General features: G+C 50.8%; 1 protein-coding gene across 1 annotated transcript in view; it reads left to right on the forward strand.

Moving 5' to 3' along the window:
- Positions 1–8858, forward strand: part of KIAA1755 (KIAA1755 ortholog) — a 40093-nt gene extending 31235 nt beyond the window's left edge. The window contains exons 11-14 of the mRNA XM_055305726.1: positions 1444–1582; positions 2774–2896; positions 3497–3718; positions 7646–8858. Of these exons, the coding sequence (XP_055161701.1) occupies positions 1444–1582; positions 2774–2896; positions 3497–3718; positions 7646–8347 (1186 nt within the window). The 3' untranslated portion in view covers positions 8348–8858. The remainder of the gene's footprint in view (positions 1–1443; positions 1583–2773; positions 2897–3496; positions 3719–7645) is intronic.
- Positions 8859–17623: the final 8765 nt, after the last annotated feature.

Raw genomic sequence — 17623 nt, forward strand, 5'->3', positions numbered from 1 at the left:
ATCTCCATTAGAACAAACAACAAAACAAAGTTTACCCAAGCACCCGAGAATAAGTTTGTGTAACCAACACCTAATAGCACTTAGTGCGAGCGCAGCCTCATTCTGAGGGCTTTGCGAATATTAACTTGTTTCATTCCCACTAGGTGGAGTCTAGCATTATCCTCATCTTACTGTGGAGGAGCCTGAGGCCCAGAGAGAGGCTGAGTGACTTTCCCAGGATCACACATGGGGGTGTGGTGGGGTCGGGACTTCAACCCACGCAGCCTGGCCCAGACTCTTGAACACGCCACCCCGAGCTGCAGCTGCAGACAGATTCACGCTGACGTGGGTGCTGGCGCTGGGCGCGTCCCCCTGCCTGGCCCAGGGCCCGGCGGGGCTGGCACTGTCCTTCCCCGAGTGACCGGCCTCCGCGGCTGGCCGCCTGGCTCCTCCGGCCTCCCCAGGCCTCTGCAGACCGTTGGCCACCAGCAGCTCCGCCAGGGGGCGCTGTGCTCCCATCTGAGCCGCCGGGTCCCTGCAGCTCTGCCCGCCCACCCCTGCGGCCCTCTGTGCCCCCAGGCAGGCTAGCATTTTCCATCCGGGCCCTGGGCCCTCACCCCTCCCGGGAAGGGCAGTGATCTGTGGGCAGCTGCAGGCAGATGAGGAGGCCCAGAGCATGGGTAGCAGCTTTCCTTCCATCTCCTTCTGGAGTAAGACCTCGGAGGGCAGAGGGGTGGGGTGGGATTTGAGGGGTGTTGGGAAGAGCCCTGAGGTCCCTCCTTCCCTGGAGTGTTACCATGCCCCAATCCAGTCTGTGCCTCTTCACTTATGTCTTACTGGCTTTGCCGACTTTTAAAAAACTGTGCAAAAAAGCCGCAGACCAGGTTTCAATTCGGAATGCCATGCACCAGTCAGTTCTTCTCTCTGGACCTCAGTTTGCCCATCTGTAAAATGGAAGCGAGGCTGGAAGGACGTGTTCCGGCCAGTCACCACCATTACAATAGAAATGATAAGTGCTAACAAACACTGTGTGGTGGGCCCTGTGGTAAGAGGTCTGAATGTGTGAGGGCTGGTTCTCAGGCCCTACTGCCCCTCTGGAACCATCTAAGAAGCTTTAGAAAGCACTGATGTCCAGGCCGTACTCAAAGTCTGATTCAGTTGGCTTAGGGTAGGTGTTAAGATCTGAACCCGGATCTGTCCAGGTCACTTCATACCCTCCCAGGGAAGGGGAGGGTCATTTGGCTTCCTGCTGTGTGCTCTGGTCTTCTCAGTCCCGTGGAAGGCCAGGTCTGAGTCCAGAGAGGTATAGGGACCTGCCCAAGGTCACACAGCAAGGCAGCAGCTGGAATACCCAGGCTGGAACCAGAGAATTGGTAGGTGTTGCAGGGGGCAGGCCTGTGCTGGGCAGGAGTACTGGTGGGGAGGAAGATTTTGGGCCCCCTTTCCCTCTCTTCCACCTCCCAGGAGCCATCTGGCTGAAGCTGTCACCTGGTACGGCCTCGTGGATGAGCAGCTGCATGTCCTGGTCACTGCATCTAACCACCTCCTGGGGAGGCTGGAGCTCCGCATCCGACTGGGCCGCCTGGAAGCTGCCATCCACCAGGTGAAAGGGGAGGCTGACCTCTCCACAGGGAAGCCCCGGGCCCTGCCCCAGCCAGGCACTCCCTCTGGTGTAAGGACCCAAGGCTGGTGTCCCGTGACATGGCACATGACGGCGCTGCATGAGTGCCCAACCAGTGAAGACCTAACCCCAAAAGCCATACTTACCCTGCCAAGCCCTGGGCCGGAGCCTTTGTGTCTGCCATGATTTTCCAACCTTATCACTTACCGGTGATGTGGGAAGATGCCAGGATTTCTCCCACTCATCGATGAGGACACTGAGGCTGGGAGACATTACATCACCTGCCTGTGGTCACACACCTGGCGATCCTGGAGCCCACACCTGGCATCACTACTCTGACTGCTGGCGCCTAGAACTAGTGCATCCCTTTATCACAGAGCCAGTGTGGGCTCTGATCCTGGCTCCAGCACTGACTCTGACCCTAGGCAGTTTATTTAACTGTTCTCTGCCTCGGTTTCCCCATCCATTCAATGGGGAATAATAGTAGTGCCTGCCACACCAGGCTTTTTGAGGGTAAAGCAAGGGAATACATAGTCCCAGAATAAGAAGGGAACTTCTGCTCATGGGTTCAAGAGCCGTTGTATCCCCTCCATCCCTCGCTGAATCCTCATGTCTACCCCATTATGCCACTGAGTAAACTGAAGCCCAGAAGGAGGAGTATAACTTGCCCAGTTCACACAGTGAGTTCATTGCACCTTACTTCACAGCACTGGTGCACCCGACTCTACAGAAGGCAGCTTTTCCTCTGGCACTGTATGCATACCCCTGGGGATGGGGAGCTCATTACTCTAAAAGCTGCCTCTTATGAATGGTGGCACCAAGTGGTTATCACAGGCTGAAATTCGCCTCCCCGTGACTTCATTTGGACAAGCATGCCCAGAAGGCTTACTTTGTGCATGGTATTGGCCAGGGTACCACAGTAGTACTGGGGTTCCACTCGGGAGTCATCTCCCCTTCAGGTATTTGAAAATCGTGACAATACACCCACCCTCCCCAAACTGTCCCTCCTCCCCAGAACTGGGAAGGCCTCAGTCTAGGCCAATGGGCATAGGCCCAGCCACTGAATAACTGAGGACAAGAAGATCCCCACCGCCAAGGGAGTTGGGGAACTGGCTAAGGGACGTCCCCCCAGGCACCCGCCCTCCATGTCCAAACCTCCCTCCCCTGCCCTAGGTCAGCAGCTGGATGGAGCAGGAGGGGAGCCGGTGCCTGCAAGTGCTGACCCCCAAAGACACAAGCTTGGAGACTATAGAGAAGGCCCACGCCGAGTTTGAGGACTTCTTCCTTCAGGCTGCGGTGCGTTCCTAAGACTGAGACACAGGACCAGAGCAAATGGAGAAGGCAGTGGAGGAGGGGGGCCCTGTGGGGCAAAGGTGTGGAGGTAGGAGAGTATGAAGAAACTTCCAGAGACACAGAGAAGACCAGCTTAGATCACAGAGGGTTCAGCTTAGATGCTGTCTCCTCCAAGAATCCTTCCTGGACCACCACATCCAAAAAAGACCTATCTCCAAATCCCTGGCAGATTTCATAAAATACAGATTCCGGGGTCGGCCTTAGAGGTCGTGGGCAAGGAATTTGTACCCTTGATGTAGTGGACCCTAGGACACGGTGACTCAGCCCCTTCTCAGTCCTCAGGGAGCTCTGGGGGCAGACAAACAGGGAAACAGAAAGGGGACACACAACAGGAGCCCCTAACCCAGGCCCGGGGTCAGGGAAGTCTTCCAGAAGGAGGTGACACTAAACAGAGTCCCAGCTAGGCAAGTGAGCTGCTGAGGCAGAGGCCTGGCCCCCATCTTACAGACCCGCAATTCAGCGGCGGGGCAGCAGAGGTTCCTGACCTCTGGAGGAGGCCTCAGCCGAGATGGGAGCTGAGTGGACGCCCCCTGTCCCGCCCAGGCCCAGTACCGCCGTGGCCTGGAGCTGTCCAAGCAGGCGGCTCAGCTGGGAGCTGCGGCCGAAGGCACCAGAGAGGCCGGAGGAGCGGAGTGTCCGGAGCTGGCGGCCTTGGCCTCCACCCGGCGGGCCTTCCAGGCGAAGCTGACCCACTTCTACATGGCGGCCGAGCGGCAGCGCACAGACCTGGAGACGCTGCTGCACCTATACCACTTCTGCAGGAAGGTGAGCCTCGTGGCTCCCCTGCCCAGACCGCTCCTGCCCACCCCAGCCGGGAGGGAGCGTGGGAACCCGCACGCAGCCCTGGGTTCTTAGTGTGATTCATTCTGTAGTCCTGGGGGGTGGCAGGAGAGCATTACCTAGCATTTTCTAGAAGAGAAGCAACGTGTGAGAGGATAGGTTACTCCCCTAAATCAGTCCTGGCTGATCTCTGACCCCAGCTTGTCCCACTAACCCAGGTGGCTTCCCAGCTCTCAAAGGACACTCAGAAATCATCTGCTTCTTAAACGTTGGGATTAGGGGAAAGGAGGCCAGGTATTTCCGAGAATCCAATCAAAGCTGTGGACTTTGTCTCCACAGGTAGCTGTCTGCTACCTGTCAGCTCCCAGCTGACAACTTCTGGTGGCCAGACCCGCCTTAAGAATGTTGACCTTACCCTACTCCTTTGGCTGGGGAAACAGGATCAAAGAAGGGTTGTCACTCAGCCAGCGTCACACAGCAAGCCCATGACACCATTCTAGTGCTCTTTCCCATGCCCCACCTTGTCCGGCACAGACAGCAGGAGCTGGGAAAGAGGGGATGGACCGTCGGCGCAGGGTGGGCCCAGGGGTTTTTCTGAGCACCCTCAGAGCTGAGGCCTCGGCCCTTGCCGGGAGCCCAGAGTTTGGCTAGGAATGGGGAGGAGAAGGTAGAAGGTGGATGGGAGTGGGGCAGTGCTGGGGTAGGAGGCAAGGGGAACTCCATTGCTTGGCATCCATCATCTCTCGGCAATCCAGTGTCGCCAGGCTGAGCAGTCCCATTTTACAGATGAGCAGACTGAGGCCCTGAGAGGAGAAGGAAGGGACTTGACTAAGGCCACTTGCCCAAGGCTGCAGAAAAGAGCTGGAATCCAAACACAGATGCATTCGTGATGCTCTGTGTTCTTCTCCAACGGTGAGAAGGCCGGTGGTAACAGATTCCCCTGTTCAACTGGGTGTGATGATGATGGTGATGATGATGGTACGATCATTATCAGAGTAGCCCACATTAGTGACTGTGGACTCCGTGCCAGACACATGCTTGTTTTGATCTCATCTTTTTTTTTTTTTCCATTTATTTTTTTTAAAGTAGGCTCTATGCCCAATGTGAGGTTCAAACTCACAACCCCGAGATCAGGTCACACACTCTACTGACTGAGCCATCTAGGCACCCCTAATCTCACCATATCTTTACGAGGAAAGGGTACCTAAAGAGGAGAGTGCCTCACTCATGGTTCCCCAGAGGACTGGTGGCCAAGCAGGATTTGACTTAAGACCCTCCCCACCATTTAGCCATTTAGCCACATCTCTCATTTTTCTGATGGGGAACTGAGGCTTAGGAGGACAAGGCACAGCCCCAGAAAGCTGCACCCCAGATGGGACAAGAACCCACAGCTCTGGCCCAGGCCCAGGGTCCTCAGACTTGCCCCCTCGCACTTGCCCCCGAGGACAGAGTGTGGGAAGGGCCTGACCCCAGCCTCCCAGCTGTCAGGCTGGTCCAGCACACAGCAGACAATGACACCGGATGCTTCAGAGGGCAGCAGGAGGGACTCTGGTCAAGTCCCGCCTGGGGCACTGCAAGAACAGGCCACTCTGTCTCTGCAGGGCAGCTGGCAAGGGATATGACAGTGGCAGTGAAGGGACCCCCACTCCCAGCTGACAGCAGAGAGCCAGGCGGTGCCAGAGTCTGGGGCTTAGAGCCAGTGGGGCAGCTCCTGCCTGCACAGGCCGTGTGACCTCAGCGACTGTCTTCTCTGCTCTGGGCCTCAGCTCCTCATCAGTAACAGCGATCGTCATAGTAATCATAACCAATGCTTTTGGAGTTATTATGTGGTGGGCCCTGTCCGTCATTTCACAGGTCATTTCATTGTCACGCCAACTCTCTGAGGCAGATGCTATTATTATGCCCATTTTATGCACCAGGAAACACAGAGAGGTCAAATAACTCTCCAGGGTCACATAGCTGGAAAGCGGCAGAGCTGAGATTCAAACCCAGAACCCTTGGCTCTGGTGCCAGCCTTGCTGGGTAGTGAGAGAATGAAAGGAAATGTAAGTAAACCCTCACCCCCTGGGGCTTTACTCAAATTTGGTGTTATTATTATCGACACCAATATGATCATCATTAGTAGCAGTAGGAGCGTGGAATGCCTCATGGGTTAAGGGCATCTGGCAGCTTCTCTCCCTTGCTTACTAATTTTAGCCGATTTCAGCCCCATAAAGCCATCTCGCTGCAGCTCTGCGCCTTTGCACTTGCGGCTCCCTCCGTGGGGAACCATCTGCCTCAAGACCGGCTGCTGCCTTGCTTTCTGCAGGCTCAGCTCGCAGGTCCCCTCCTGGCCCCCGCCCTTCCCTGACCGCCTGGCCCCCCATCCCTGCAGTCACCCTGTCTTTTTTCACTTCACGGTGCTCCTCACCATCTGCAGTTATCCTGTGGCTTCCTCCCCTGCTTGCCTGTTGTGACTGGGGAGGTGAGCCCCGGACTGTGTCCTCATGCATCCCTGGTGCCAGGTGCAGGGTCGGCCCCCACAGAGGCCAAGTAGCTACAGGAAGAGCGAGGAGTGAGGCAGAGGAAGGAAGACTGGGGGGGGAGGCAAGTGGGAGGATAGATCCCCCCCACCCCTGGCCACCCCCTGCCAGGCCTGGAAGTCAGACAGGAGGTGGCCTCAACCCTGGAATCTCACCCCGGCCATCTCACTGACCTGGCAGCAGGCCTCTGCTCCTCTTAATCCACACGATCCAGGGTTGGACAGGATGATCTCGGGGGGCTACCCATCCCCGTGTGGCTCAGCCTAGAACATGGGGTCCCAGACAGACGGACAGACAGGACAGCCCTGGGGCTGGACTCAGCCCCAGGCCGAGAGCGCGTGGACCACAGCTTTGGCACTAAATAATAATGAAACAATTGTGCCGCTAACAGAGATTTATGGAGCCCTTTCCCAGCCATGAGCTCCGTGTGCTTCCGCGAATATGAAGCCATTTATCTAAAGACAAGTTCCCTTAATCCGTGGAAAGATGGTTTCCTTGGAGAAAACGGTTCTCAATCCCCACAGCTAACAGCTCGCTGTCGGCTCCTAAATTAATGGAGAGAAAGATTATGTTTTTCACAAGCTGCTGGGAATGTGTCGGCTCCTTTGCAGCCTGCAGACATTTTGTGGGTGAAGTAGGGACGGGCCACATCCTAAAATGGGGCAGAGTGAGGGGAGCCCGGGCCCGGGTTGGCTGGCCGTCTTGATGGTGACTGCGCCGGCACCACCCTGCCTGGGCCAGTCTCTCCCGTGCAAGGAGGTGCTTGGACACATCGGAGTCTAAGGCTGGACACATTCTGAGTTCAAATCCCAGCTCTCCACTGACTTGCAGCATGACCTGGGGCAAGAGGTTTCATGTCTCTGAGCCTTGGTTTCCTCCTCTGTAAAATGGGCTACTGGTACAGTTCAGTGTGATCCTACCTGAGATGCATAGAACCCAGCGAACAGTCGGTGCTCAATTAACATCCACTAGACACTTCTCTCCGTGTCACTCATAAGGCGGGAAGACAATTGTTACCACAATCCAAGAACCCGAATGATCATCTAGTACAACCTCATCTTCTCGAGAAGGAATAACTGAGCTCCCGAGGGGCTAAGTCTTTGCTGGCCCTCTGGGTCTGTGAGACCATGCCTGAGGATCCAAGGGGTGCTAGGGACCCTTTACTGATCGCAGGTGTGTTTACCTCAGGGAAGAGAGGGAAACCGTTGCCTTCACTGATGGCAGAGACCCTCATGGCACACAGAGGAGGCCAGGTCACTGATTGGGCATTTCTTAGGAATTCAGCCCAGGAATACTTACTCTCTGCTTGGAGAGGCGCATCCCTTTCCTCATGGAGCCCCACAGTCCCACTCGTAGTCTGAACTCCTTATCCCCCTCTTCTCGCCCCCAGATGACCTGGTTTCACATGGACTGTCAGGACCTGATGAGACAGCTCAGGCTGGGCAAGACCCAAAGGGCCAGCCCTGGAGACCAGCGCCGCCTCCTCCGCTACCTGCAGCGACTGGCGTCTGAGTTCCCTGCAGAGAAGCTCACGGCCATGGAGCTGCAGGTGGCCTCTCTGAGCCAGGAGGGCCTGGGCCAGGACCTGTGGGAAGAGGCCCGGGTGAGACACGAGGAGATCCAGACCCTCCTGAAGAAGGCACTAGCCCACTGTCCATGCCCAGAAGGGCCCACTCCCCCCTCAGCATACCCGGGACTCAGAAGGGCAGCTGCCAAGGGCCAGAGTCTGAATGGAGATGTTACTTCCAGGGGAAGACCAGGCCTGCCCCTCCAGGATTCACTAGGCCTGGATAGTTCGCCAAATTCCTGTTGGCCTCAGGCCCCCAGAGAGGGGCAGAACAGAAATTTGCAGGCAGGCCTTTTGCCGCAGGACATTGGTCAGGCCCCAGAGGCTGATGAAGGCAAAGGCCCCCATGAGCCATTTCCGTTTCCTGCCCCTGAGGGCTTCCTGGCCCCCCTCTTCTCCTGGCAGCGACTCCCCAGGCAGAGTCAGACCCCCCATCCCACGGGGGGCAGCTTCTCCTCAGAGGGGACAGACTCACAGACGTCCCTGGAGGACTCCCCCCAGACGAGTCCCCCTGCATCCCTCTAGCTAGGACCCCCTCCAATCGTACCAGGCTCTGGGGTCGGGGGGGGTGGCTGGGAAGGGGCCCAGGGACAAGAGGACGCTGCGGAGCCCTGGCTGATCCTATGGGACCTGGCTCCTGAGCACTCGCTGTATGTTTGGCCCATGCTAGGAGAGGGTAAGAACCCGAACCCATTCCCAGCTCTAGAAAACTCTAGGAAGACCTGACTCCATCGGAATAGAGAGTACTGAGGGCAAGGCAGGACACCGTAGAGCCTGGGAGACTCCGTAAGCCCCGCATCCCATCATGGATGGAGCTGTTGGTACAGACCCTTCCAGAGGTCTTGGCAAGCCTGACACCCATCTGGAGTTCGGGGGTGCATTAGCTTCTCCTTGGGGCCCGGGGCGGGGGCATAGTTGCCATGAGTGGGGAGATTCCGGGGAGTGGCTTCTGATCCGAGACTAGGATTCCAGTGCCTGTTTATTTGGCAGTGATTCCAGGAACCACAGGGAGGAGGTGAGTGTGGGAAGGGAATAAAGGGCGCGTTGTCCAGTAAATCACCGCATGCTGACTGTTTATTCTCTGGGCCAGCCTCGGCCTCGGGCAAAGAGAATCATCTGCTGGAAGCCAGTCAGTGTACCCTGAAGGAGTAAGTAAGGGCAGGGCATGCACTCTCTGCTCTCTCGCTGGCGCCTCCCACACACAAGGGCCATCAGTCTCACAGTCCAGGAACCCCAAGAGATCTTGTCCCCCTCCACGCACTCCAGAGAGAACCCTCTCCCCCGGTGATGTTCTAGCTTCTTCTCCCCACACATCTCCTCAGACTCTTCGACTTTCACTCCCCCACTCCCCAGGTCCCCATCTCTCTTTAGGCACAGCTTCTGGTGCCCCAGGTCTTAGGTGGGGTTCTGCTGGTGGTTGGGTTTGGGTGAGAGTAGGGAGCCACATCCCCATCCAACAGGAGGACAGGGTGGGAAGGCCTTGACACCTCCGATCTCAGAGTGAAGCGGGAGCGCGAGTTTCTTGTCTCACAGAGTCAAAGAATGAGTCCCGAGGACAAAAGAGAATGAGTAAAGTGATAGAGTTTTATGAAGCAAGGGTACAGAAAAAGCTCTCAGGAGTGAGAGGGGTCCCAATAGTGCTGCCAACATGAGCCTCCACCGACAGTCTTATTTAGAACTAACTGGGGAGCCTGTGGCCTTATCATTTTTGGGATGGCTTGGTCTGAGTAAGGACTGGTGATAACATCTTTAATGGCTCACTTCTTCCATGGGGTATGGTTATTCTTGGTTGGTCACAGTGTGACTGCCATAAAAAGACCCTACCGCTGATGCCCAGGGCAGGTTAGTCTGGTTTGTTCCCTTATCTCTGGTTTTGTTAGGCCTCAGCATTTCTGGGATTTCTGTGAGCCTGGTCACGTAGCCTCCTACCTATCTCTCTCTACCTCACCCCAACTGTCCTTTCTAGGGTATCTAGAAGACAGCCAGCCTTTCACTTGGCTCAGAGTAACCCCTGCTAGTGCCTCCCCTGAGTGTCATGATGCTGGGAAAGTATGAGGCCCTGTCCCTGCCTAGGATATATTAATAAGGTGGCCCCTGGCAGCCTGGCCCTGGAATCTTCCTAGCTCCGGGCAGAGGGTGGGGCACTCAGCTCAACTCTGGAAAGAGAAGGAAGCTGGATGGGAGTGTGCCTGGGAGGGCCAGGCAAGTTTTTTGGGAAACAGCTCAGCAGAGAAAGCAACACAAACCTCAATGCCCAAGTTGGCTTCAGGAATCTTCTAAGACTCGAGATTTCTTCAGGTGTGGTCTGTGGCTTGTCTGCCTCAGAACCATGAGCAGAGTTGATCAAAGGCAGCTTCCTAGGGGGTCCCACCCAGATAATTAAAATCAGACCCTTGGAGCCAGGGCATGGCAGGGAACTGCAGTTGTAATCAACTACTTGGGTGTTTCCCCTGCGACACGGCGAGGTGAGGTACTGTGGGGCCACACTTGAGGCTAGGGTCTGAGCTGGCCCCCCAGCCCAGGCCAGCCCACGTTCTTGCATTCCACTCTCCTGCCTTCCATCCAGACTGGCCTGAGGATGCAGGAGGCGGTGATAAGCCCACCTCCATCCATGCCTGTCGCCTCAGAGGGGGGCTGAAGGCTCTTAAAATGCTGTTGCCATAGCAACAGCATCCAACCAGTGGGGACCATGGGCAGGGAGCCAGGGCACCTGGGGTGCAAGGATAGAAGCTAACTTCTGAGAGAGAATACAAGACACTGTAAGGGAGGAGAGGGGCTGAGGAGGCGGATGGATGATCCCCGAATCCTTGGAAGGGAGGGCTCCCCAAAGCCATCTTGTGCATCCCACTGACTCTAAAAAGAGCCAAACCCCAAGAGCAGCCCATGAGGGAGAGGGGAGGCAGACATGAAATATAATGATGCATACTAGTATATAAAAACAAATTAATAATAATAATAATAATAGCTAACATTTATGCTGCATTTTCTTAGCGCCTAGCTCGGTGCTAAGCACTTTAGAAGCTTTACAAGGCTCACTGGATCTTTCATGACAATCCTAGGAAGTCAATACAATACCAATTTCACTCCATTTTACTGGGGAGGATACCAAGACTCCGACAAGTGTTATGCAGTGAGTGGCAGAGCCAGGACTTGGTACCACACTGATACCTTGGACTTATCTTGGGACAAGCCTGGGCTGATTGCTGTTTCTGAATTGGTCACAGGCTTTGTCTCCTCAGAAATCCTGCTGAGCCTGGGCTGCTGCCGAGTGCCCCAGGGGCCTTGGCTGAGCTGGTCTTGATCCTCTGGGCACTGCACATCTGGTCTCTTGTAGCACGCTAGCCAGGGTCGCAAAGTGGTCCATCACGTGGCTCTGGAGTTGGACAGGCCAGATTTCTGCCCAGGCTCCCTGACTCACAAGCTGTGAGTCCTTGGCCAAGTTGTGCTACCTTTCTGTGCCTTGGTTGCCTTACCCATAAAATAAGACTAATCAGATCTCAGAGCCTTGCTGTCAGTATTAGTTCTTTTTTTTTTTTTTAATTTTTTTATGTTAGTTACACACACACACATACAGAGAGAGAGAGAGAGAGAGAGAGAGGCAGAGACACAGGCAGAGGGAGAAGCAGGCTCCATGCACCGGGAGCCCGACGTGGGACTCGATCCCGGGTCTCCAGGATCGCGCCCTGGGCCAAAGGCAGGCGCCAAACCGCTGCGCCACCCAGGGATCCCATTGCTGTCAGTATTAAATGAATGAATACGTGGAAAGCCCTTAGAAAGGTGCCTGGAACATAGTAAGTGATTGTATCTGTTATCATACTTTGGCACCAGCCCAGCCAGTCCCTGCTTTCATTATCCAGCAAATCAAGGAAGAAATTTCTCCAGAGGCCACCAAGATTCCAAAAGAATTTTTTGCTCTTTGAATCATGTGGATTTCTTAGTTTTCTGATTAATTGCCTTCAGCCCTAACCTGCCCACGGTGGGTGGGTGCATGGCATGTGACCTCGCCCAGGAGATGTCCCACTCGTGACAACAGAGCTTTGTGTCAGCAAAGCCTCAGCCCCTAAGAGGCTGCTCGGAGGAGGCAGAGGTGCAGTGTCCCTTTGTGCTTAGAAGATGGGCTGTCAAGGAACCCCGCGTCTACCAATGACATGACGACGTATAGTTCACCATGATGGGTGCCCCCTTTCACATGTGAGGGGTTGGTAGGCAAAAGGTGGTAGAAGAAGGCAAGGACCTCAGGTGGCACTTACACCCTGTTGCCTCCCCTTTGGCCCTCAGTTTATCCTGCCTGTCCAGTTGGGTCATTGAACAGGAAAGGATTTTTTGCATCTTTAGAATCAGAGAGCCCTGCCTTTGAATCTAAGCATAACAGCCTGGGACTCTGAGCCAGTGGGCGCCTCTCTGTTTTCTCCACCTGTCCAATGGGTTTATCAAGTCTCCCAGGCCAGGGTGATAAAATCTCTGGGTCTCTGAGGTCCATGCCAGACTTTTATCCTCTCCAGAGGGGTGGACTATCTTGTCGGGGAGCAAAGCCTTAGGAATCCACTGAGTAGTGGCTTGGGGCAAAGGTAGGACTGGGCCCAAATAGACATTTAGGCACTTTACAGTTTACAAAGACCTTTTGGTCCATTTGTTTTCTCATCTGATGGTCACTACAATGCTGAGGAAACCAAAGTCATACTCTGGGATGTCCCCATGTTACAGATGAGAAGACCAAATGAAGACTGGGGAGGGGAAGGTGCCTTGCCCAAGTCAAATGGCAAGGAGAGGGGTCACAAGGCAAAGAGGGGAAAGTTCAGGATCTGGACCCAGTTCTGATCAATGCCAAATCCGGGAGTGCAGATAAGCCTCTAATTTGTCAGCCACTCTGATGTGAGCGCCCCACACCCTCCTGATGTCAAATTACTCATACCAGACCCAGACAGGTCAGCTGGTTAGAGTCAGGGCATGGGCTGCCCTCATGAAACAGAGATATTCTGTTCTCTGGGGGCTGGAACTGGCCTCCAGCCTGGGACAAATCCATCAGCCTCAAAACCCTGCCCTCTCTCAGCTAAAAAAATAGTTTTCTGAGGCTGGAGACAGTGGGCCTCCTGGAAAGTAAGTGCTCTGGCTGGGCAACAGGACTCCTGAAGTCCCATCCCCTTCTGTTCAGACCATGATGGAGGACCCTGGGTTAATCACTCTGCTCCTCAGGCCTCGCTTGCCCCATCTGTAAAATGAGGGGATTGGGCCAGAAACTGATGGTAAGCTGGTGTCATCTTGCATGTGGAACTCCCTCTCTGCCTTCTCAATCCTGCCTCCCCCTCTCTTCACCAATCATCTATCCAGGTGCTCAGACTGGATATCTTCCAGTTGTTGTCCTTGAGCTTCCCCATAGCCCTGAAATCCACCTGCCTATCTCTCTCTAAACTTCCATTTCTCTCTCCTTTCACACTACCCATCCTCATCCCAGCTTCCATCCTCTCTCCCCTTGGACAACTGTAATAGTATCTCCTCCATGGTCTTCCTACAGCCAGTTGGGCCCCTTCCATGGTCTTCCACACAGGACCTAGAGGGACCTTTACAAAATGTCAAATAAAGTCAGGTCCTGCTTAACACCACCCAGTGGCATCCCATGGCTCTCCGGATCAAGACCCACATTTCACTGTGTTACACAAAGCTCTGTGTGGTCAGACATCTGCCGACTGCTCTCGCCTCACTGTATCCCCCAATTTCCATATTCTCTCTGAGTTCTGGTAACACTGACTTCCTTTTAATTCCTCAGCCATTCCAAGCTCTCTCTGGATCAAGTTCCCCTAAAAATTGGTATATGAATGTTTATAGTATAGTTAATAATAACCAAAAGGTAGAAGAAACCCAAATATTGATCAGCTAATGAATGGATAAACAAAATGTGGTATATTCAAACAATAGGACATTATTCAGCCATAAAAAGGAATGAAGTCACTTCCTCACTTATTCTATGAAACCAACATTATCCTAATACCAGAGCCAGATAAAGACATCCCAAGAAAATAAAATTACACACCAATGTATCTTATGAATATACATACAAAAATCCTCAACAAAATACTAGCAAACCAAATATAACAGCATATTAAAAAGATTATACAATACTACCAATTGAGATTTATCCCAGGAATGCATGGGGAGTTAAGCATAAGAAAATAGTTCACTGTAATATACCACATTAATGAAATGAAAGGTTAAAAATCCACATGACCATCTTGATGCAGAAAAGACATTTGACAAAATCCAACACCTTCTCATGATAAAAGATAATCACAAAACTGGGCACAGAGAGGAATTTACTCAACACACTCAACAGCACTTATGAAAACCCCACAATTAACATCAAACTCAATGGCATTAGCTTTCCCCCTAAGATCAGGAAAAAGACAAGGATGCCTGCTTTCACTGCTGCTATTCAACATTGTACTGAAGTTCTAGCCAGAGCAATTAGATAAGAAAAAGAAATAAAAGGCATCTAAACTGGAAAGGAAGTAAAACAATCTGTATTGACAGATGACATAACCTGTATATAGAACATCCCATGTAATCCATAAGCAAGCTACTAGAGCTAATAGTTGCAGGATACAAGATCAGATACAAAACTCAGTTGTGTTTTTATACATACATCAGCAATGGATAATCTGAAAAGAAAATTAAGAAATCAATTCCATTCACAGGGCATCTGGGTGGCTCAGTCGGTTAAGCAGCTGGCTCTTGATTTTGGCTCAGCTCATAATCTTGGGATCCTGGGATTGAGCCCCGCATCAGACTCTGCACTAAGTGAGGAATCTGCTCAATGAGTCTCTCTCTCCCTCTTCCCTCTGCCCCTGGACCTCTACTCTCTCTCAAATAAATGAATAAATCTTTTTAAAAAATCAATCCCATCTACAATAGCATCTAAAAGAATAAAATAAATTTAATCAAGGAGTGAAAGACTTGGTTAAATTTCACTGCGAACTTAAAACATTGTTGAAAAAAATTAAAGAAGACCTAAAAGCAGGGAAAGACATCTCAGGTACATATATAGGAAGACTTAACATTGTTAAAACGTCAGTACTACCCAAAGCAATCTATAGATTCAATGTACTGTATCAAAATTCCAACAGATTTTTTGGGGAAGAAATGGAAAAGTCAATCCTCTTATTCTTTTTTTTTTTTTTAAGATTTTATTTATTTATTCATGAGAAACACACAGAGAGAGGCAGAGATACAGGCAGAGGGAGAAACAAGTCCCCTGCAAGGACCCTGATGTGGGACTCGATCCCGTATTCAGGTATCACACCCTGAGCCAAAGGCAGACCCCCAACCCCTGAGCCACCCAGGCATCCCTCAATCCTCATATTCACATAGAATTGCGAGAAGCCCCAAACAGCCAAAACAACTTGAAAAAAAGGACAAAGATGATGGACTCACAGTTCCCAATTTCAAAACTTACTACAAGCCTACAGTAATCAAAATAGTGTGATATTGTCATAAAGACAGACATCCAGACAAAAGGGATAAAATTGAGAGTCCAGAAATAAATCCATATAGCTATAGCCTATTGATTTTCAACAAGGGTACCAAGTCCATCCAACAAACTGGTGGGACAGCTAGATTTCCACATGTCAAAGAAGCAAGTTGGACCTCTACTTCACACCATATAAAAATTAACTCAAATGGATCAACAATCTAGATGTAAGAGCTGAAACTATAAAACTCTTAGAAGAAAACTTAGAAGTAAATCTTCATAAGCTTGGCTTTTGCAGTGGATTCTTAGATACAACACCAAAAGCACGAGCAACAAAAGCAAAAATTGATAAATTTGACTTTATCAAAATGAAAACTTTTGTGCATCATAGGACAATAGGAAAGTGAAAAAGACAGCCCACAGAATGGGAGAAAATATTCACAAATCATATATATATAAAGGGTTTAATACCTAAAATATCAAAAGAACTACAAGGGCACCTAGGTGGCTCAGTTGGTTAAACAACCAACTCTTGATTTTGGCTCAGGCTATGATCTCAGGGTCATGACATCAAGCCCTGCATTGTACTTCATGTTGGGCATGAAGCCTGCTTGAGATTGTCTCTCTCCCTCTCCCTCTGTCCCCCACCCCCTGGCTCATGCACACACTCTTTCTAAAAATAATAATAATTATTCTATATAAAGAACTACAAGTCAATAAGAAAAAGACACATAATCCAATTTAAAAATGGGTAAAGAAATTGAACAGACATTTCTCCAAAGATATACAAGTGGCCAGCAAGCCGGTGAAAAGATGTTCAACATAATTATCATTAGGGAAATGCAAATCAAGAACAGTGAAATACCACCTCATACTTACTAGGATGGCTATAATCAAAAAAGCAGAAAAATAGCAAATGTTGGTAAGGGTGTAGCAAAATTGAAACCCTTGAATTGCTGATGGAAATGTAAAATGATGCAGCTACTGTGGAAAAGTTTGAGGGTACCTCTAAAAGGTCAACACAGAATGACCCAGCAATTCTACTCCTAGGTGTGTATCCCAAAGAATTGAAAACAGGGACTCAAACTTGTAAGCCAATGCTCACAGCAGCATCATTCACAATAGCTAAGAGGTGGAAACAACCAAAATGTCCATCAACAGATAAATGGATAAAGAAAATGTGATATATACCTAAATTGGAAAATTATTCATCCATAGAAAGGAATGAAATTCTGACACCTGCTACAATGGATGATCCTTGAAAACAATATGCTAAGTTAAATAAGCCAGACAAAAAGGACCAATATTGTATGATTCTGATATATGAAATATCTAGCATAAGTAAATTCATAGAATCATAAGGTAAGTTAGAAGTTACCAGGGCCTGGGATGCCTGGGTGGCTCAGTTGGTTGAGCATCTGACTTTTGATAACAGCTCAGGTCTTGATCTCAAGGTGGTGAGTACAAGTCCTGCATTGGGCTCTGTGCTGGGCCTGGAACCCAGTTAAAATAATAATAAAAAAAAAAGTTCTCAGGACCTGAGAGGTGGAGAGAATGGAGAATTATTGTTTAATTGGTACAGAGTTTCTGTTTGGGGTGATGGAAACATTTTGGAAATAGTGGTGATGATGACACATTGCAAGTATAATTAATGCCACTGAATTGTACACTGAAAAATAGTTAAAATGGAAAATTTTGTGTTATTTATATTGTATCACAGTAAAAAAATGTTTTAAAGGAAGAAATACTGATGCATGCTATGACATGGATGAACCTTATAAACTTCATGTTAAGTAAAAGAAGCCAGTCATAAGAGATTATGTTATATGATTCTGCTTCCATGGAATGTCCAGAACAGGCAAATCTGTAGAAACAGAAAGTAAATTAATGGTTGCTTAGAGCTGGGGGTGTGGGGTAAAAGGGTATGAATCCTTAAAGTGTAAAGGGTTTCTTTTGGAGGTCATGAAATATTCCAGAATTGGCTGTGGTGGTTATATGGATCTGTGAATATGTGAATACTCCAAAAATACTTTTGAATTGTACCCTTTGGGTGAATTGTATAACTCAATAAAGCTTTTTTTTTTTTTTTTTTTTTTTTTTAAGTCGTGAAAGGGATGCAAAGAAACAAAAAGCAACCATAGGGAATGTAGGTGTAGCATGGAGAATGTCTTCTTACAAGCTCTTCCTTGTCTCAGGGCCTAGAACATTCTTCCCTTACCTTTTCAGTTAGTTAAGCCTTTCTTATGTTTCAGGTATCTGCAACAGGCTGGCCCTTTCCTGGCCCTGGTGACCAAGTTAAACCCCCCTTGTATTAAAACCAGGTACTTGGGGGCACCTGG

The sequence above is a fragment of the Nyctereutes procyonoides genome, unplaced genomic scaffold, assembly GCF_905146905.1.
Source record: "Nyctereutes procyonoides isolate TBG_1078 unplaced genomic scaffold, NYPRO_anot_genome, whole genome shotgun sequence".
NCBI classification, from domain to species: domain Eukaryota; kingdom Metazoa; phylum Chordata; class Mammalia; order Carnivora; family Canidae; genus Nyctereutes; species Nyctereutes procyonoides.